Source organism: Vulpes lagopus, chromosome 12 (assembly GCF_018345385.1).
Source record: "Vulpes lagopus strain Blue_001 chromosome 12, ASM1834538v1, whole genome shotgun sequence".
Taxonomy (NCBI): Eukaryota; Metazoa; Chordata; class Mammalia; order Carnivora; family Canidae; genus Vulpes; species Vulpes lagopus.
The window spans coordinates 82,212,323-82,230,612 of NC_054835.1; the positions used below are offsets into that span (position 1 = coordinate 82,212,323).

The 18,290-nt window shown below is 35.3% G+C and overlaps 1 protein-coding gene across 1 annotated transcript in view; it reads left to right on the top strand.

The window, feature by feature from the left end:
• DCK (deoxycytidine kinase) overlaps window positions 1-17,141 on the top strand; it is a 30,977-nt gene extending 13,836 nt beyond the window's left edge. The window contains exons 3-7 of the mRNA XM_041723735.1: window positions 8,375-8,568; window positions 9,604-9,751; window positions 11,322-11,437; window positions 12,191-12,281; window positions 14,903-17,141. Of these exons, the coding sequence (XP_041579669.1) occupies window positions 8,375-8,568; window positions 9,604-9,751; window positions 11,322-11,437; window positions 12,191-12,281; window positions 14,903-14,929 (576 nt within the window). The 3' untranslated portion in view covers window positions 14,930-17,141. The remainder of the gene's footprint in view (window positions 1-8,374; window positions 8,569-9,603; window positions 9,752-11,321; window positions 11,438-12,190; window positions 12,282-14,902) is intronic.
• Window positions 17,142-18,290: the final 1,149 nt, after the last annotated feature.

Genomic DNA, 18,290 nt, shown 5'->3' on the forward strand with positions numbered 1-18,290 from the left:
GGAGATTCTTATACTAAAAAATTATTTATTTATCTGAAATTCAAATTTAACTGGAGGTCCTGGGTTTTGTTTTTTTCTTTCTTAATCTGACAACTCTAATACTAAAGTATCCTAATATATTCTAGTACTGTGAAAGAAAGAATATTGCCACAAAAAAGAAGGAATTTCAGTGACTTCTTTCTGTTCATCCTCTTATCTTGATTTGGAAAGTGTGGAATGGTAGGGTTTATTGACTTTGACCTATAATTGTGAAGTGGCATTAGTGAAGTGGCAGTCCTCTGATGCTCAAAATTACTTCTATGTATTTTACAAATTAGAGGTATATTTAGAATACCAGGTCTCTTTAAAAAAAAATCCACATATTAAATTAGATATCCCCTAATGAACACTACTATAATCAGACTATATAAAAATCTAATAACAAAAATAACAAAAATTTGACTGTATAGAATATTTTAATGGATATTGTGGTTGGGGGAGAGACTGGTAAATAGGTACTGCCTAGGTATCAGGAGTTTTTGAGGATTAAAGAATACTAGAAGAGACCTAAGATGACCTTGCCAATTTAATTATTTAAACACATAGTACTGGCAGCCCCGGTGGCGCAGCGGTTTAGCGCCGCCTGCAGCCCGGGGTGTGATCCTGGAGACCCAGGATCGAGTCCCATGTCGGGCTCCCTGCATGGAGCCTGCTTATTCCTCTCCCTGTGTCTCTGCCTCTCTCTCTCTCTCTCTCTCTCTCTCTCTGAATAAATAAATAAACCTTTAAAAAAAACCACACACCTAGTACTTTATGCAGAGTTGGTACTAGGCTAGAGATATGAACAAAGTAGTGAAACATTTTATTTTATTTTATTTTACTTATTTTAGAGAAGTAGAGAGGGGCAGAAGGAGAGAGAGAAAATCTTAAGCAGATTCCCTGAGCACTGAGACCAATTCAGGGCTTGATTCCAAGAACCTAGGATCACGACCCAAAGCGAAACCAACAGTTGGACACTTAACTGACTAAGCCACCCAGGTGCCCTGAAGTGAAACATTTAGTAAGCTTTTGTGATATTTTGTAAGAGCAGTAGGTAATTTCACTGTTTCTAGAGGTCAAATATTGAGAAGAATTTTAAAATTTCTAGTTACAGAATGCCAGATTCATACATTTCTTTGTCAAAAATTTGAGTAGGAGTGAAGTAATCCCATTTAGAAATTGAGCTAACAATTTGCAAACATAAGAATTTTATCTATTGGGTCAGATCATGACTAATTTTATCTAGCATTTGATCTGTAATTATGATCACAGAGTATTATATGGGAATGTGTGATTGCCTTTCCTCCAAAGTTTAGGGTTATATCAAGAGTACATTTGGGGCTCCTGGCTGGCTCACTTGGTAGAGCATGTGACTTTTGATCTCTGGATCATGAGTTCCAGCCCTGCATTGGGTGTAAACAACAACAAAAAAATCTTTAAAAGAACTATTATTATATTTATCAACATGAATTTAACAATTTCGAGAAATTTTAAAGCTGTGAATGTTCATTGATTTATGGAACAAAATCACACTTTAAAATTTGGGTCTAAATTTTTTTTTTCTAGTTTTAGTTGATCCTCATACTAGTACATATAGAATTGGTAAACAAGTCTGTATATACATATTTTTCAGGATTTTGGTCCACCTCTTTTCTGATTATATCTAGTTATGTCAGCTTCTTGTTCATTTTAGTTAACTGTCGCTAAATTTGCTAAAATCTAATTTACAAGTCTTCATTTGCCTTTTTGTCAGTCACAAGGAAAAGTGGCTTATACAAATTCACCATTTAAATCACTTGTCAAGAAGTTGGCTCAATTTTATTTTCTCCAGAAAGCACTAGAATTTGAAATAACCCTGAGAGGTATTTTTCAAATTTACTGATTATAGTAATGAAGTTCCATTTTTATAATACTTTAAAATTAGGGGTTTAATTGGACATTTTCTACATTAATTATTTAGGCTGATCAGAATATATAACTATATATTGTTATATTATTTAGTAAAGATTTATTTGAAGTAGATACTATATGTGTGAAGTTTTTAGGAAGTAAACTGCTTATTGAATCCTAGGAGTTCTTAATTATTTTAAGATATAAGGCAGCATCATTTAAAAGCTAACTTTATTTAAATAAGCAAGTGTATATACACTATATGTGTGTGTGTGTGTGTGTATATATATATAAAAATATATATGTAGTCTATGATTATTGAGGAACCAAAGACTTTTAAGTAGATCTATTAATATTTACTACGTTAGAAATTTAACTTGAAACACTTAAAAAATTTGCCAGCTAATTCATTTAAAAATCACAGTTGTAAGCCCATTACATGTTAACTAACATAAATAACTATTTTCCCAAAAAAAAAGAATTTAGTGAGGAAAGTGAGATTGTTTTACATTTTGCATATCTTTTAATGTGTGACTTATTAGCAAACCTGAGTTCTCATATCTGCTTCTACATTCCAACTGTTGCAATATCATGTGTTATGTAGCATCTAGAAAATTGCACATTCATAAGAGAATGAGAATGGAAAAAGGTACATTTGTTACTAAAATCTTTTTTTTTTTTTTTTAGGCTTGTAGACCCCTCTCAGGATCTCAGGCATTACCCTGCCACACTTTGACAACCTCTGTTCTAGATAGTATCTTTAATCTGTAGAAAATAAAAAGACTCAAAAGAAATTCTATAGAAGGGCAGCCTGGGTGGCTCAGCGGTTTAGTGCTGCCTTCAGCTCAGGTCGTGATCCTGGGGTCCCAGGATTGAGTCCCGCGTCGGGCTCCCTGCATGGAGCCTACTTCTCACTCTGCCTGTATCTCTGCCTCTCTCTCTCGTCTCTCATGAATAAATAAATAAAATCTTAAAAAATAAAAACAACTATAAAAAAAAGATTCTTTAAAAAAAACCCTGCATCCAAAAGATTAGTAATTCCACTGTGTCATCACATCTGGTTTGTGTTCATATTTCTCTATTGTCTCCTAATTTTCTTATAGTTTGTTGATATCAAGAGTCAAAGTTCACATGTTATATTTGGTTGATATGCCTTTTAAATTTTAATCTATTGGTTCCTCTTCCTTTTTTTTCTTTGCAGTTTAATACTTGAAGAAACTGGGTCATTTGCTCTTGTACACTTTCCACATTCTGGTCTTGGCTGAGTGCATCTCTGTGGTATAGTTTAACATGTTTCTCAATCTCTGTATTTCCTGTAAATTTGTAGTTAGATCTTCTAGAGCTTTGATTAGATTTGGTTTTAGTTTTTTTTGGCTAGACTTCTTAGGTACTGATGTGTATTTTCTTTCATGTTTCACCAGCAGCATGTCTTTTTGTGATGTCAAAATCGATTAGTCTGTTCAGGTTTTGTCAGCTTATAAAATTCCCTCTTAGTTTTTCTCTAATATTTTTAGGATCTATTGCTAATTTATGCCCTAATGTAATATATCGTTCGGTGTTGGAAAGGTGATATTCTAATAATCAAGGCTGTTAGCTAAGATTCTTCAGTCAAAGAAGACCATTTCCTCTTCTACTATTTCATTAACCTGAAGTAACATTTGTAAAGAAAGGGCCAGAATAAAATAAAGTTTTTTTCTCATTAATCTTTTGTTTTAATGGGTCTTAAAATTCTGTGACAGAATTTTGGTCAAGTGGTTTCCATTAAAAAGTACTGATTTTAAAAACTAATAACTTAAAACTGCCACACACGCACACACACACACACACACACACACAAACCCAAATGGTCCACAAAACAGTGTCCTTTCCTTCTGAAGGTTTTACGATGCGTTGTCATCATTAACCAGACTTTTACTATTCAACTTCAATGGCCCATTGACACAGTCCTGAGACCTTCTTCCACCACCGATGGAGACTGGGGTGCAGGTGTCGGGGATGATATTCATTCCGCCTTCGGAGCTTTCTGGGCAGACCCGGTGACTTGGCCAGCCCCAGCGGCCTTCTTGTCCACTGCTTTGATGACATCCGCGCAAACAGTCACGAACAGCAGAACAGCCCGGAGGAGGACGGTCAGAGAAGCTCTGGACACACGTAGGTTTGCCAGGAACCACATCAGCAATGGCAGCAGCCCCAGATTTCAGGACTTGGGACCATCTTCCAGCTTTTTTCCAGAATGATGATCTGTCTTCTCCTTCAGCTCAGCACCTGCCGGCGCTGGGAGCTGCGTGACCATCAGCACAGGTGCGTGTCCAGCGCCGACCTGGCCCGGGTGGCTCAGGATAACCCCCTGAGCCGGGAAGCCGCTGCTTCCATGGTGGGTCATTGCTGCTGTCGCCAGCCTCGTTGCCACGACGAACATCTCTGACAGATGCGCTCTTGACCTTGAAGCCCACGTTGTCCCCAGGAAGAGCCTCACTTCATGGTGCATTTCCGCAGACTTTCCTTCAGCTGTGACATTGACCGGAGCAAAGGTGACCCCCGCGCCAGGCTAAGAGCACCAGGCCCGCTCGGCCCGGGCCAGCACCGACACCCCCGATGCTGTGGACGTGCTGGAGAGGCAGGTGCGAGGCCTGTCGGGCGGACGGGTCGGCGGCAGGACGCTGGCCCGGGCTCCAGCAGTGTGGCCCGCGGGCTCCCGTCTTTAGGGGGACTCTCCGTCCCTGGAACCAAGGCCTGTGAGCGCTTGGCTCCAGCACGTGGTCCCCATTCCAGCCAGAAGCTGGCACCAGTGCTCCTGTGTCGGGTTGTAGCCAGTCTTCGGAATGTAGGTGCTGATTGTTGGTGTTAACAGAAGGATTCCACGGAGCCACCCCACAGCCAGAAGAGATAGGAGGAAGTTGTTAAGGAAGGCAGAATACAATTTTTTATATTTTTTCTCTATAAATTTCCAGAATAATTAATTGGTGACCTAGCAACCTGTAAAGATGTTTAGAGAGTTTTTTTCCCCCTGGTTTTCTTTAGATTATGAATTTATAAATGTATGCCTTCCATTCACCACTCCTTTCAGATGTTCGAAGACTCCTGTCTTTTTGACAAGTGGAAGCCCTTGCCCTTGGTACAACCTCAGTAGATTTGGATAGTTTACTTGTTCCCTGGAACAAGATGTATTAAGCTCATCTTGTACATTTCTTTCTTCAGGCATAGAATCAGGTATATGACCCTGATTCCTTTCAGTGGGAAATGGTATTTAGACATAATCTGGGTGACACTTATGTTTATTTCTGCAAGCTTGTCATTGTTTATAGTCCTTTTGGTGGGCAGAGTTAGGAAAACTGTATCTTACAGAAAGGAAAATAATTCATGAGTTCTAGATGCTAGTTCAAATTCCTAAATAAGATTACAGAAATTGGGGTACCTGGGGGGCACAATTGGTTGGGCATCCCACTCTTGGTGTTGGCTCAGGTCATGAGATGGGGCTCCGTGTGGGGCCCCACATGCAGCACGGAGTCTGCTTGAGGATTCTCTGTATCTCTCCCTTTGCCTCTTCTCCTTGCTGTCCATCTCTCTCTATCTCAAATTAGAAAAAAAAAAAGATTACAGAGATTTTACTTTATTTTTCATTCTATATTTTTTTTCTTAAACTGGAAATATTGGTTCCAACAATGTGATTATGAAATCACAAAATGCTGGGGAGACCTTGCTCTGTTTTATTAAGAAGATAGGCTCCAAATGCCTTAAGGGGCCCGGTAGCTAAACAAATAAATCAGGCCTGTTGTGAGAATCAACAGGAAATATGTTAAAATGGAGGCTGATAAAACAGAGAGCATATGTCCCACCTGATGGAAGCATGTGTGACGTGGCTATAAGTAGTTTTTACTTAGAGAAAATACAGACATAGTATTGCTTGGTTTTCACAATAAATTTTTTTTTTCATTTGAGTATAGTTAATACACTATTAATGTTACATTAATTTCAGTTGTTAGCATAGTGGATTCAACAAACTATCTTGAACTGTGCTCACCACAAGAGTATCTACTGTCTGTCACCATACAACCTTATTACAATATCATTGACTATATTCCCTATGCTGTGCCATTTTTTCTTGTGACTTACTCATTCCAGAACCAGAAGCTTATATCTCCTACTCCCCTACATCCATTTTGCCCATCCCCCCTCCTCCTCTTCTCTGGCAGCCATCAGTTTGTTCTTTGTATTTATAGATTTAATTCTGCTTTTTGTTTATTTTTTATTCATTTGTTTTTTTTCAGATTCCACATATAAGTGAAATCATATATTTGCCTTTTTCTGACTTATTTCACTTAACGTAATACCGTTTAAGTGCATATATTTTTTTTGAGTTAATATTTTTGTTTTCTTCGGGTAAATACCCAGTAGTGGAATTACTGGATTATAAGGTCATTCTATTTTTAATTTTTTGAGGAAAGTCCCTACTGTTTTCCACAGTGGCTGTACCAATTAGCATTCCCACCAATAGGGTATGGAGATTCCTTTTGCTCCACATCCTTGTCAATACTTGTTATTATTTTTTATTTTAGCCATTCTGACAGGTATAAAGTGATATCTCATTGTGGTTTTGATTTACATTTCCCTGATTAGTGATGTTGAAGATCTTCTCATGTGTCTTTTGGCCATCTGTATGTCTTCTTTGGAAAAATGTCTATTTAGGTCTTCTTCCATGTTTTAATCAGATTGGGTTTTTTTTATGTTGAGTTGTATGAGTTTTTAATATATTTTGTATGAGTTTTTAATATATAATCCCTTATCAGATGGATATATCCTTTACCAATATCTTCTTCCATTCAGTAAATTGCCTTTTTGTTTTGTTGATAGCTTCCTTTGCTTTGCAAAAGCTTTTTATTTTTTATTTTTTTTAAATTTTTTAATTTATTTATGATAGGCACACAGTGAGAGAGAGAGAGAGAGAGAGAGAGAGAGAGAGGCAGAGACACAGGCAGAGGGAGAAGCAGGCTCCATGCACTGGGAGCCTGATGTGGGATTCGATCCCAGGTCTCCAGGATCGCGCCCTGGGCCAAAGGCAGGCGCTAAACCGCTGCGCCACCCAGGGATCCCAAAAGCTTTTTATTTTGTATTGCAATCTCAATAGTTTATTTTTGCCTGAGGAGACGCATCTAGAAAAATGTTGCTATGGCTGATGTAAGAGAGATTACTGTCTGTTTCCCTTTTAGGTAGTTTTATGGCTTCAGGTCGCACATTTAGATCTTTAATCCATTTTGAGTTTATTTTTGTGTATGGTATTAGAAAGTAGTCCAGTTTCATTCATTTACATGTAGTTGTCCAGTTGTCCCAACACCATTTACTGAAGAGATGGTCTTTTTTCCTATTGTATATTGTCACCTTCTTTGTCATAGATTAATTGACCATATAAGCGTAGGTTTATTTCTGGGCTCTCCTCTTCTATTCCTTTCATCTATATATCTGTTTTTGTACCAGTACCGTACAGTTTTGATTACTACAGCTTAGTAGTTTATCTTGAAGTCTAGGATTGTGATAATGTTACAGAAAGATCCAAGTTCCACTGCTCATTGCTCAAAAAGCCAATACTCAAGATGAATTTTGATTGATAATATGAACTTTATTCAGGAGGTCCACCACCTGGGGAGAAGGTAGAGTCTTGTCCAAAAGCCGACTCTGAGATTTCTGCCTGGCCCAAAGATTTTTAAAGGAACTTTAGAGCATTTAATCAGTAAAAAGGGAGCACAGTGGTCTGTAACACTTTTTGACTGCGTGTAGACTCTGTGGTGCCAGCTATAGATATTATGGTGGTTGTGATTGGTGCCCAGGGTGGCGGGGGAGGTTGTGCAGGAGAGTTTAGTTCTGAGTTTTTCTAGGAAATAATAAACGATCTGTAGATATACCAAAAAAGTTAACTGATCACTAGGGCTAAAGTTGCTTGCTAAAACTTACAGACTACTAAACTGTCTGGAGGGGCTGAGGCCATGGATTCAATGTGATTTTTCTTTCTCATGATTGCTTTCGCTATTCAGGATCTTTTGTGATTCCATAACAAATTTTAGGATACTTTGTTCTAGTTCTGTGAAAAATGCTCTTCTGGTTTTTGCATTTTTAAAAAGAAGATATAAATCTAGGTGTATTATGTGAAATTATTTAGCTTTTAAATATTGACAACTAATTCCAGTTTTTAAAAGGGCCAAACAAGTATTTTCTGCCATAGGCTTTTGTTTGTGACTTTTTGTGGAAAAGCTCTAAGGAACTGATGGTTAAGCTGGCCTTTCAAGTTCTTCTAGACCTCAGGCATCCTGAAGAATACCCTGGGAAAGAACAGGAGGAAGAGGACTTAATCATGTTGGTTTTGCTAATTGTGATGCATTTATTTATCTAACTTCTCTTTTGGGCTTTTTAAAAAATTTAAATAACTATTGATCATTAATTTTGCTCTTTGTTTCTTTTTTCAAATTCAAAATAGGAACTGACAACATCTCAGAAAAGTGGTGGGAATGTTCTTCAGATGATGTATGAGAAGCCTGAACGGTGGTCTTTTACCTTCCAGTCATATGCGTGCCTTAGTCGAATACGAGCCCAGCTTGCCTGTCTTGATGGCAAGCTCAAAGATGCAGAGAAACCTGTATTATTTTTTGAACGATCTATATATAGTGACAGGTATATATAAATGAGTTGCACTTGTCATTTTGGAATCATGGCTTGGAACTGCAGCTTTTTTTTTTTTCTGTTTCCTGGTAATCAAAACAAGGCTGTCTTGAGGATTTGAAATGCAACATTACCTTTAGCAGTTTAGTAATAATGGCTAATGCCATTATTAATTATAGGGAAGTTCTAGTGTTAATTAAAGTTGCTAGCTTCCGTGGAAACTTTAAGGAATATGATAGCCATCTCATTCAGATTTGCAGAGAAGTATTTTTTTCTTCTAACCTTCTTAAAATCCTCATCTCCTCTGGTTAAATCTGGATCTGTACTCTGGACTTGCATCTTCAGCAAGATCAAAAATCTCTAAGGGGGGGATTTTTGATCCTAGAGTTACCCTGCTTATGCAAAGATTCTTTTAAGCTAGAGTTGGCTCAGAACAAATGTTCTCAAACTTTGGTCTCAGGATCCCTTTTCATTTTAATAATTATTGAAGAGCCCAAGAGCTTTGTGTCTTATTGATATTTATGTTATTAAAAATTAAGATTGAGAAATATAAAGAACATTTACTAATTTATTTAAAATTAGTAATAATAAACCTATTACATATTAGCATAAATAACATACTTGTAAAGTTATATTTTTCAAAACAAAAGAATTAGTGAGGAGGATCATTTTATATTTTTGCAAATCTCTTTAATGTCTGACTTAATAGGAGACAGCTGGGTTCTTATTTATGCTTCTGTATTCATCTGTGTGCCATGTTCTTTTGGTTGAAGTATAGCATATACAGTAATCTGGCCTCTCATGGAACCCTTGAGAAGATCTTGGGGACTACCAGGGGTCCTTAAACTACATTTTTGAGAACTGCTGGCAAAGAACATATTTCCTGTAGTTGGAGATATTCTGTTGATTTTTTTCTGCTGTCTAAGGCATTATCTGCCATGGATCTTGGGAGAATGTTCCATGTCCATTTAGTAGATTTACTTTCTCTTTTCTGTTTCTTTGTGTTTTTTGGAAAGGAATTATGTGTTGATATAGACTCTCTTTCAGGTATGTCTTTGCAGCTAATCTGTATGAATCTGAGTGCATGAATGAAACAGAGTGGACAATTTATCAAGACTGGCATGACTGGATGAATCACCAATTTGGCCAAAGCCTGGAACTGGATGGAATCATTTATCTTCGAGCCACTCCAGAGGTGAGACTCAATAAAAATTTGCTTGCTCCATTGACAATTTAATATTTAGAAATCCTTTTGGTGGCACGCAGTGAGGGCAGTTTAGTTGAACTCCACTCCCTTACTCTCTACCTCTCACATCCAAATTAGAAACTCATATCTGTGTAGATAGAAGCATTCTCTTTGTCAGCAAAGTAGAAACCCAGATTTGGCAAGTTGCTCTTTTTATGTCTTTCTTTGTACCTCCTCAGTTTTGTTCTTCATTATTTCTTCCTAACTTTTGCAAAGTCTTTTACCTGTTACAGCTAGATTGAAATTTTGCTTGAGTGACTGCTAGAGTATAGGCATCTTGGTGTGAGACGGGGTATTTTAATTACTGTTGGATTTCCATTGCCTAGAACAGGACCTAGATACATAGTAGGAGCTCAGCAAATATTTGTGAATGAATTGCAAAGTTGATGGAGGTCTGTTTCAAGAAATCTTTTATGTCTGTTCATGGCTTGGACTGGATAGCAGCTTTAGTTGAGAAGAGACTTAGAGGGCTCTTTCTATTTTCAGTTAAGGGAGCTTACTTAAAAATGTGCCTTTCGTGATCGGTTGTAATATAACTGTTCTTACTTATATATGAAGTTATGTAATGAATCCAGGAAGACCAAGTGGATGCCTTTCATAAAGCTAACCTAAATAAGAGCTTATATTTATTAAATTCTAGATTTGGTGCTTACATTCCAGTTTTTCTTTTTTTTATTCCTGTCTTCCCTAAGACACAAAGAAGGCTCTGAATAATATAAATGTCATGAATCTAGCCTGAAAGAATATTATGTTATTATTGAAGCTGAATTTTTAAAGAAACCAGGTTTCTGATTCCAAGTGATGACTTTGTTCTTTTTAATATAAAGGAAGCTTGAATTTAACATCTATTTTGAAATTCACTTTTGTTTTTGAGAATAATTTTTTTTATTTTAATTACGAAAATAGGGACGCCTGCGTGGCTCAGTGGCTAAGTGTCTGCCTTCGGCTCAGGGCATGATCCTGGGATCTGGGATTGAGTCCCATGTTGGGCTCCTTGCAGGGAGCCTGCTTCTCCCTCTGCCTATGTCTCTGCCTCTCTCTTTTTCTCATAAATAAATAAAATCTTAAAAAAATTACAAAAATAGTAAATGTCAATATAGCACATAAAGAATACTAATAATTTCATTTTGTTAGAAAGTATAGTCAGTATCTTAAAGTCTAACACAAGTCTAACTTTTATTTCATCAGTATTATTTATAATATCTTTTGATTGTAGGATCATGTAAGTATTTGAAAAGAGGATTTATAATACATTTTACCAAGCTTATTTTGTACAATATTTTTCAAGTATGGATCCCATAAGTTTATAGACTTACTCTAAAAGTACTAATTGGTTTAGAGTCATCAAATGATTGAAAAGCACATGAAGGGAAAAATGAACTATTTCAACTTTCTAGAAGGAATAAATGGCGATTTTGGCTAGTGTAACTCAAGAGACACAAGAGAAGAAAAATTTAATGGCAACAGACAAGAATAATTATTCCTTGCCCCTAACCTCTTTCTTATTGTTTGCTTTTAGAAATGCTTGAATAGAATATATTTGCGGGGAAGAAATGAAGAACAAGGCATTCCTCTTGAATATTTAGAGAAGCTTCACTATAAGCATGAGAGCTGGCTACTGCATAGAACACTGAAGTAAGACTTCCTTATTCTTATTTACTATTTAAAGACCTTTAAAATAAAAATTTAATCTAAAACGTGTACAGATTTTCATTTTCAACCATTTTTATTTTAAACTTGTATTGTAAGATCTACCAGAATTAGGTGTCAATTGTGATTCTTTTTATTGTAATGAGATCCTATTTCCTTATAATTTTTATGGCTAATCTTCCCCAGTGGTATTGATAGCATATAATTAAGTGATGAAGTAGGAAATATACCTGTGTATGTTACTTAGGTACTCTCTTTCAGAGAGAATTTAAGATAAGATACTTCAAATTTATTTTTTAGATCAAGGCTTAGGAGGTTGTATAACACAGTTGTTAAGAGCATGGATTTTGTTGTCATTAGTCAGATCTTGGGTCAAATCCAGACTGACTTGTTAGGCATCCTCTGAGCCTCAGAGTGGCTTCCCTGAGCTTTAAGTTTTCTCATCTTCAAATGCAGACATTCCTTATTTTATGTTAAGATTTTGGTTTTTGAGGATTATATGTCATAATGCCTAGCTTTATATATTTTACATTGAGATTTTTAGATATTATTAGTATATAGTAGTAAATCTAGGGAAGGAAGAAGGGGCTTCCAGATAAAGTACTTGCAGAATAAATTTAATATAAAATGATTGACAACATTTTGATATTCCAGAGATGGTATAAGAATAAGTTTTTAGTGTTTCTTTTTTCTTTATTGCTTTTTAAAATTCTGTTCACCTCTTTCTTTTTAAAACAGAACCAACTTTGATTTTCTACAAGAAATCCCTATCTTAACTCTGGATATCAATGAAGACTTTAAAGACAAACACGATGGTCTTATTGAAAAGGTATATTTATACAAAGACTAACATTTGTCTAGAAAAGTGTTGTGACTTGTGGGAAAACAATTTTCTAACAGGAAAGAAAACAAAATTATACTGAGACCGTTAAGAGCTTTAGAGGGATTTAGACTTTAGATTCTAATCCTAACTTGAGATTCTAGCTCTGTGCCCTTAGCTAAAATGAGGAGGTTCTTTTATCCTTCTGTCCCTTTATCTGTAATACAGGGATGATCACATTAACAAAAGTTCTTGCTCCCCTCCCCTCCTCTCCTCTGCTGTTTCTTCTTCTTCCCCTCTTCTCTATATCATCAATCTTTAGGTACTTGAATAATGAACTACTTGTGAAATTAAATTTATCTTTTTTAACTTAATTCAGTATGAAAGATACTTGAAGTTGTAGGATAAAGATTTCATTCATTTTTATATTAAAGTCTTGAAATTAAAGGACTTTTAGTTTTGACTTTCTGTGGGACCTTGTCAATGATGAATTGGCATTGCCTGATCATTGAGTCATTGTCTTAATCAGACTTAATCTGTCTTCTACATATTTGGGAGCTGACTATATTCTGTTAATGAGTGGTGCCTGTACTGATAAAGGGACTGGAGAAAACCTATTGATGTACACTTGAGAGAGAATAGTAACGGGAATTGTATAATAAATATCCTACTATCCATGTTAATTAACTTAGTGATGATCCAAGACCTAAAGATGAAGCCACATTTTTTTTTGGTTTGTTTAGTTTTGAGAGAAATTTGATTTTTTTTCTCCTTCACAAAATGTCTGTTATTTACTATAGTAGGAAGGTGACGTTCATAAATGATAGATCTCAAAAATTTTGAAAATCTCAACACTTATTATTAACTACTCATATAGTTGTTTTTCCCATGATATATGTAAAGTAAAGCATATCTGGAAAATTCAGATGACCTCTTTGTATCATAATGATGTTAAAAATATAGGATATATATGGATACCTGGGTGGCTCAGTCGATTAACCGTCTGCCTCCAGCTCCAGTCATGATCCCGGTATCCTGGGATCAAGTCTCAGGTTAAGCCCAACATTGAGCCCCACCATGGGGCTCCCTGCTCAGTGGAGAGTCTTCTCCCTCTTTTTCTGCCCCTCCCCCTGCTCATGCTCACTTGCTCTCTCTCTCTCTCTCTCTCTCTCTCTCTCAAATAAATAAATATTTTAAAATTTTTATTTAAATTCAGTTAATTGGGGCACCTGGATGGCTCAGTGGTTGAGTGTCTGTCTGCCTTTGCTTCAGGTCCTGATCCCAGGGTTCTGGGATTGAGTACTCCTGCATCAGGCTCCCTACAAGGAGCCTGCTTCTCCCTCTGTGTATCTGCTTCTCTCTTTGTGTCTCTCATGAATAAATAAAATCTTAAAAAAAAATAAAATTAATTAATTAACATATAATGTATTATTGGTTTCAGAGGTAGAGGTCAGTGATTCATCAGTCTTATATAACACCCAATGCTCATTACATCATGCGTCTTCCTTAATGTCCATCACCCAGTTACCCCCTCCTCCACACCCCCTCCCATCCAGCAACCTTCAGTTTGTTTTCTATGATTAAGAATCTCTTATGGTTAGTTAGCTTCTCCCTCTCATTCTGCCCTTACCCCTGCTTATGCTTTCACTCACTCTCAAATAAATAAAATCTTTAAAATATTTTATAAAATATATAGGATATGATTCATTTATGATACTATGAAATTAAATGAAATACAATTAAATCAGCCATTGTAATACTAACAGCCAACCAATATTTTAACTGAGTGAATCTGTAAAACCACTTTTTAACTTTATCTAATACTTATGTATTTTGACTAAGAATCGTATATAAATGTTATTGTTTACCTTTAATTAATACTAGTAGTGGGCTTTCTTTTTTTCTTATTGAAGTATGTAACTGACATACAATGCGATATATAGTTTCCGGTGTACAACATATTTATTTGACAATTCTATATATCATGCATTGCTTACTACTACAAATGTAGTTACTGTTATTATGTAACATTATTACTATAAGTATTTTTTTTTACTATAAGTATTTTTAAGATATTATTTCAAGGCAACAATCTTCCTTTCTTCAGAAGAATTATGTGTCATCTAGAATTTATAGAGAATAGAATCTTTTTGCATTGTGATATTGGTTAGTTGATTAGGTTCATTCACAACTTATATGACCTTTCCTTGCATATTAACATTACAGATATGTATACATGACTCATATTTGTGCTTCAGAAGTATTATAAATTTTACATGTCTGGACCTTTCAGAGTTGTTTAAACCATCACAATTTCTAATACTTTTGGTGCTGAAGCTGCGTGTCAGTGGTCTATGTTATTATAAAGAGACTGAAATTTGTGTTATGGCTGTTATAGAACTGTATGAATCTTAGATGAAAACTTAATAACTCCTGTAATGACATTTTAGGTCATTTATCTTTTACTACTAAGATATTAATATATCTTTTGAAAATAAATACTATGGCTTTGTGATGGAGTTACTTAGTACAATTGAGGTCTTCAGCTGTTATATACTATTAAATAGAGATGGATATTAGACATTTCAAATTAGTCAAGAATTATATTAATATTTATTTCCTCCCCTCAGGTCAAAGAATTTTTGAGCACTTTGTGATTTTGCTGAAGACTAAAGGCAGTCACGTGATTCTAGATACTTCAGCTTTGTGTATCTTCATAGCTCAATATTCATACAAGTCTCTAGAAAACTCAGGTTTTTTACCATTTTTGTTCCAAGAAAAAAATTGTTTTGATGAATTCTGTATAAAAGTTTATGAGCAATTTCATTTCTTTTTGGCTTTTTAAAAATAAAGACGTCGAATTATCTCTCACAACAAGAAGTCTGGAGGTAGATGGTTCCAGAGTAAGTACTGGCTGAACAACATCATGAAAGGACCCAGCCTCCTCCTGTCTTTCCCTTCTGTTACTTTCCTAGGCAGGTTGGCTTTTTTTTTTCTTCCCCCTGGTGCTTCTTATTTCACTGGTGAACAGTTTCTTAAGTGGGAACTTTAATGTTACGTAGTAAGTGTTAGTGTGTGCCGTATAAATTAATGCACCGATTACAAGTTGGAAAGCGGAATTTAAGAAATCCCAAAAAAAGGATTATGAAGTTTTATTTTAAATACTTTTGATCAAGCGTCTCTCCTTCCATCTTAATTTATGTGGAAGATAAGACCAGTTTAGTATTTAATCACTTCATTGATATTTATGAATGTATCTATAATTCATTAATAAAGGAGCAGGTCAGACTTTGTTCCCATTTTGTAATGGCATAACCTATCTTATAAGTAACTAATCTTTATTCTGCTTTTGTTTTTACATTTGTGGTATGGGTGAGACTTATCTTTTTGCATGGGATTTTAGAAGATTCGAGAGGAAATGATAACATGTTTCTGTATTTAAAAGATAAGTGTAAAGATTCAATTTATATGGAGCTTAAAATAGCTGCCTATTTTTTTCTCAGACCATTCTCTTAGAGTGGATATTAAACTTATAGTTAAAAGATTGGTTTAAAATATGATTGCCTTTAATTTGTTTGAGGTGAAAGTATGGTTTTCCCTACGTTTCTTTCCATTTTTATTGGTAAAAATTTAGTGGAACATAGCAAGGGATAAGTTTTTCCATTTTATTTTTTGTCGACTCTACTGGGAGTGAGTAGTTTCTCTTCTTTTCCTTTATACTTACTTGAAAGGTCAAAAGAGAAACTGAAGACAAGGTAGATTATCTTCTTAGATGCATCATCTCTTTTATCCTAGCTTTTACTTCCTTCCCTACCTGCTTTCCTTACTGTCTGGATTAATTAGGCAGCCTGCTACTTTATTATTATTTTCTGTTTTTGTTTTTATTTATTTTTTAGTAATTTCTATACCCAACGTGGGCCTCCAACTCATAATACCAAAATCACGAGTTGCACACTCTTCTGACTGAGCCAGCCAGGCACCCTGACAGCCTGCTGTTTTAAAGCTTAAATGAAAGTCACACATTTCTACTTTTGAGAACATGATCACTTTTCACTTCACAGTTTGCTTTGCTTCTCTGTAGGGGTTATACCTTCAGTTTTTTTCCTCTTTTATATGTTCTGTATCTTGAAAGTATTATCATTTTTGTTAAATATATATTAGGAAATGTAATAATAAAGAATACAAGGGGGTAGAATAGTTGTAATTTTTAAAACTCTGCATGGATTCATTTTAGGTCTGTAGGTAAAGGTTTTTCTCAAGTTTGCTTAGTTAAGGTGTGCAGTGTTTTTCTATGTATTTAACCTTTCTACTTGATGTTTTAGAAAAATTCTGTTTTTGAAATGAGAAGAGTCACTTTGACTTTGAAACTATCATTTTCCTTTTTAAAATGTAATTTTTTGTTCTGTGTTTTTGATAATTAAAGATGATAATTTTGTAGGTTAAAGATTGTAGATGCACTGATCTTGAGACTTTGTCTCAAGGCCTATACTCACCACGAATATTGAAACCATTTCATGATATTGTATGGGGTTTGTTTTGTCTGTATTTGATACAAATGAATTTGTTTACTAAATATTAGTTTAGTAAATAAGTGTAAATCTCATGAACTGTGATGGAGCTATACTCATTGAAATGATTATATCTTTTTAAAATTAAAATTTATCCTACTTTTGAAGAAAAATTATGAATATGGTTTAAATAAATAACATCGATTCTGTTTTAAGTGAAGACATAATTTAGAGATTTTTAGTAACTTCTAGAAATGTTTGATTTAATGCCTTTTTAAAATCTGTAGAATTGAAAAAACCTTTAAAAATTTGTTTGTTAAGATTCACAATAAAAGCTGTACCATTGGTGGGTACAAGAGTATTGAGCCTAGTGGTCTGCAGTATCTTTTTTTATCCTATTTCCCATATTAGATCATCTTACATCAGACTATATGGACTAATTTTTATTGTTCGCTGTTTTAATAAGGTAATTTTAATTGTGCAAGACATTTCCTCATTCAGAGTAGTCTCATCTTTTATGTCCGAAACTGAACACTATATACTGAACCCTGCTAAAAATTAGGTCTCTCATATTTTAAAGGAGAAAAAGTCCCAAAGTACTTTTTATAGAAAAATGTAAATGTTATTACCTCCAGAAATGCTAGACTACAGACCTTATTTGGATTGTATCCGTCCTATCTCTCTCTCACTCTCTTTTTTTAATAGACTTTATTTTTTAGAGCACTTTTAGGTTCATAGCAAATTAAGTAGAAAGTAGAGTTCCCACTATACTCTTTTCTCCCATATTTGTATGGCCTTTTCCACTATCAACATCCACCACCAGAGTGGTACATTTGTTTTATTTCATTTTTTAAAGATTTTATGTATTTATTGATAAGAGACATGGAGAGAGAGGCAGAGACATAGGTAGAGAGAGAAGCAGACTCCCTGTGCAGAGCCCGATGCAGGACTTGATCCCAGCACCCTGGGATCACGCCCTGAGCCAAAGGCAGATGCTCAATCACTGAGCCATTAAGGCGTCCCGGTACATGTGTTTTAATCAGTGAACCTACACTGACACATTATCACTCAAAGTACGTAGTTTACATTAAGGTTCATTCAGTGTTGTGCATTTGTGGGTTTTGACAAATGAATAATGACATATATCCACCACTGTAATGTAATACAAAATAGTTTTGCTGCCCCCAAAATCCTCTGTGTTCTCTTCATCACCCCTATCCAACCTCTAGCCACCACTAATATTTTTATTGTCTTCATAGTTTTGCTTTTTCCAGAAAGTCATATGGTTGGAAGCATTTAGTATGTAGCCTTTTCTGTTAGGCTTTCACCTAGTAATTTGCATTTCTTTTCCTCCATGGCTTCTTTTCATGGCTTGATAGCTTGGTTTTTTTTTTTAGGACTGAATAATCTATTGTCTCCATGGATCATAGTTATCTACTCTCCTGTTGAAGGACGTCTTGCTTGCTTCCAAGTTTTGGCATTTATGAATAAAGCTGCTACAAACATCTGT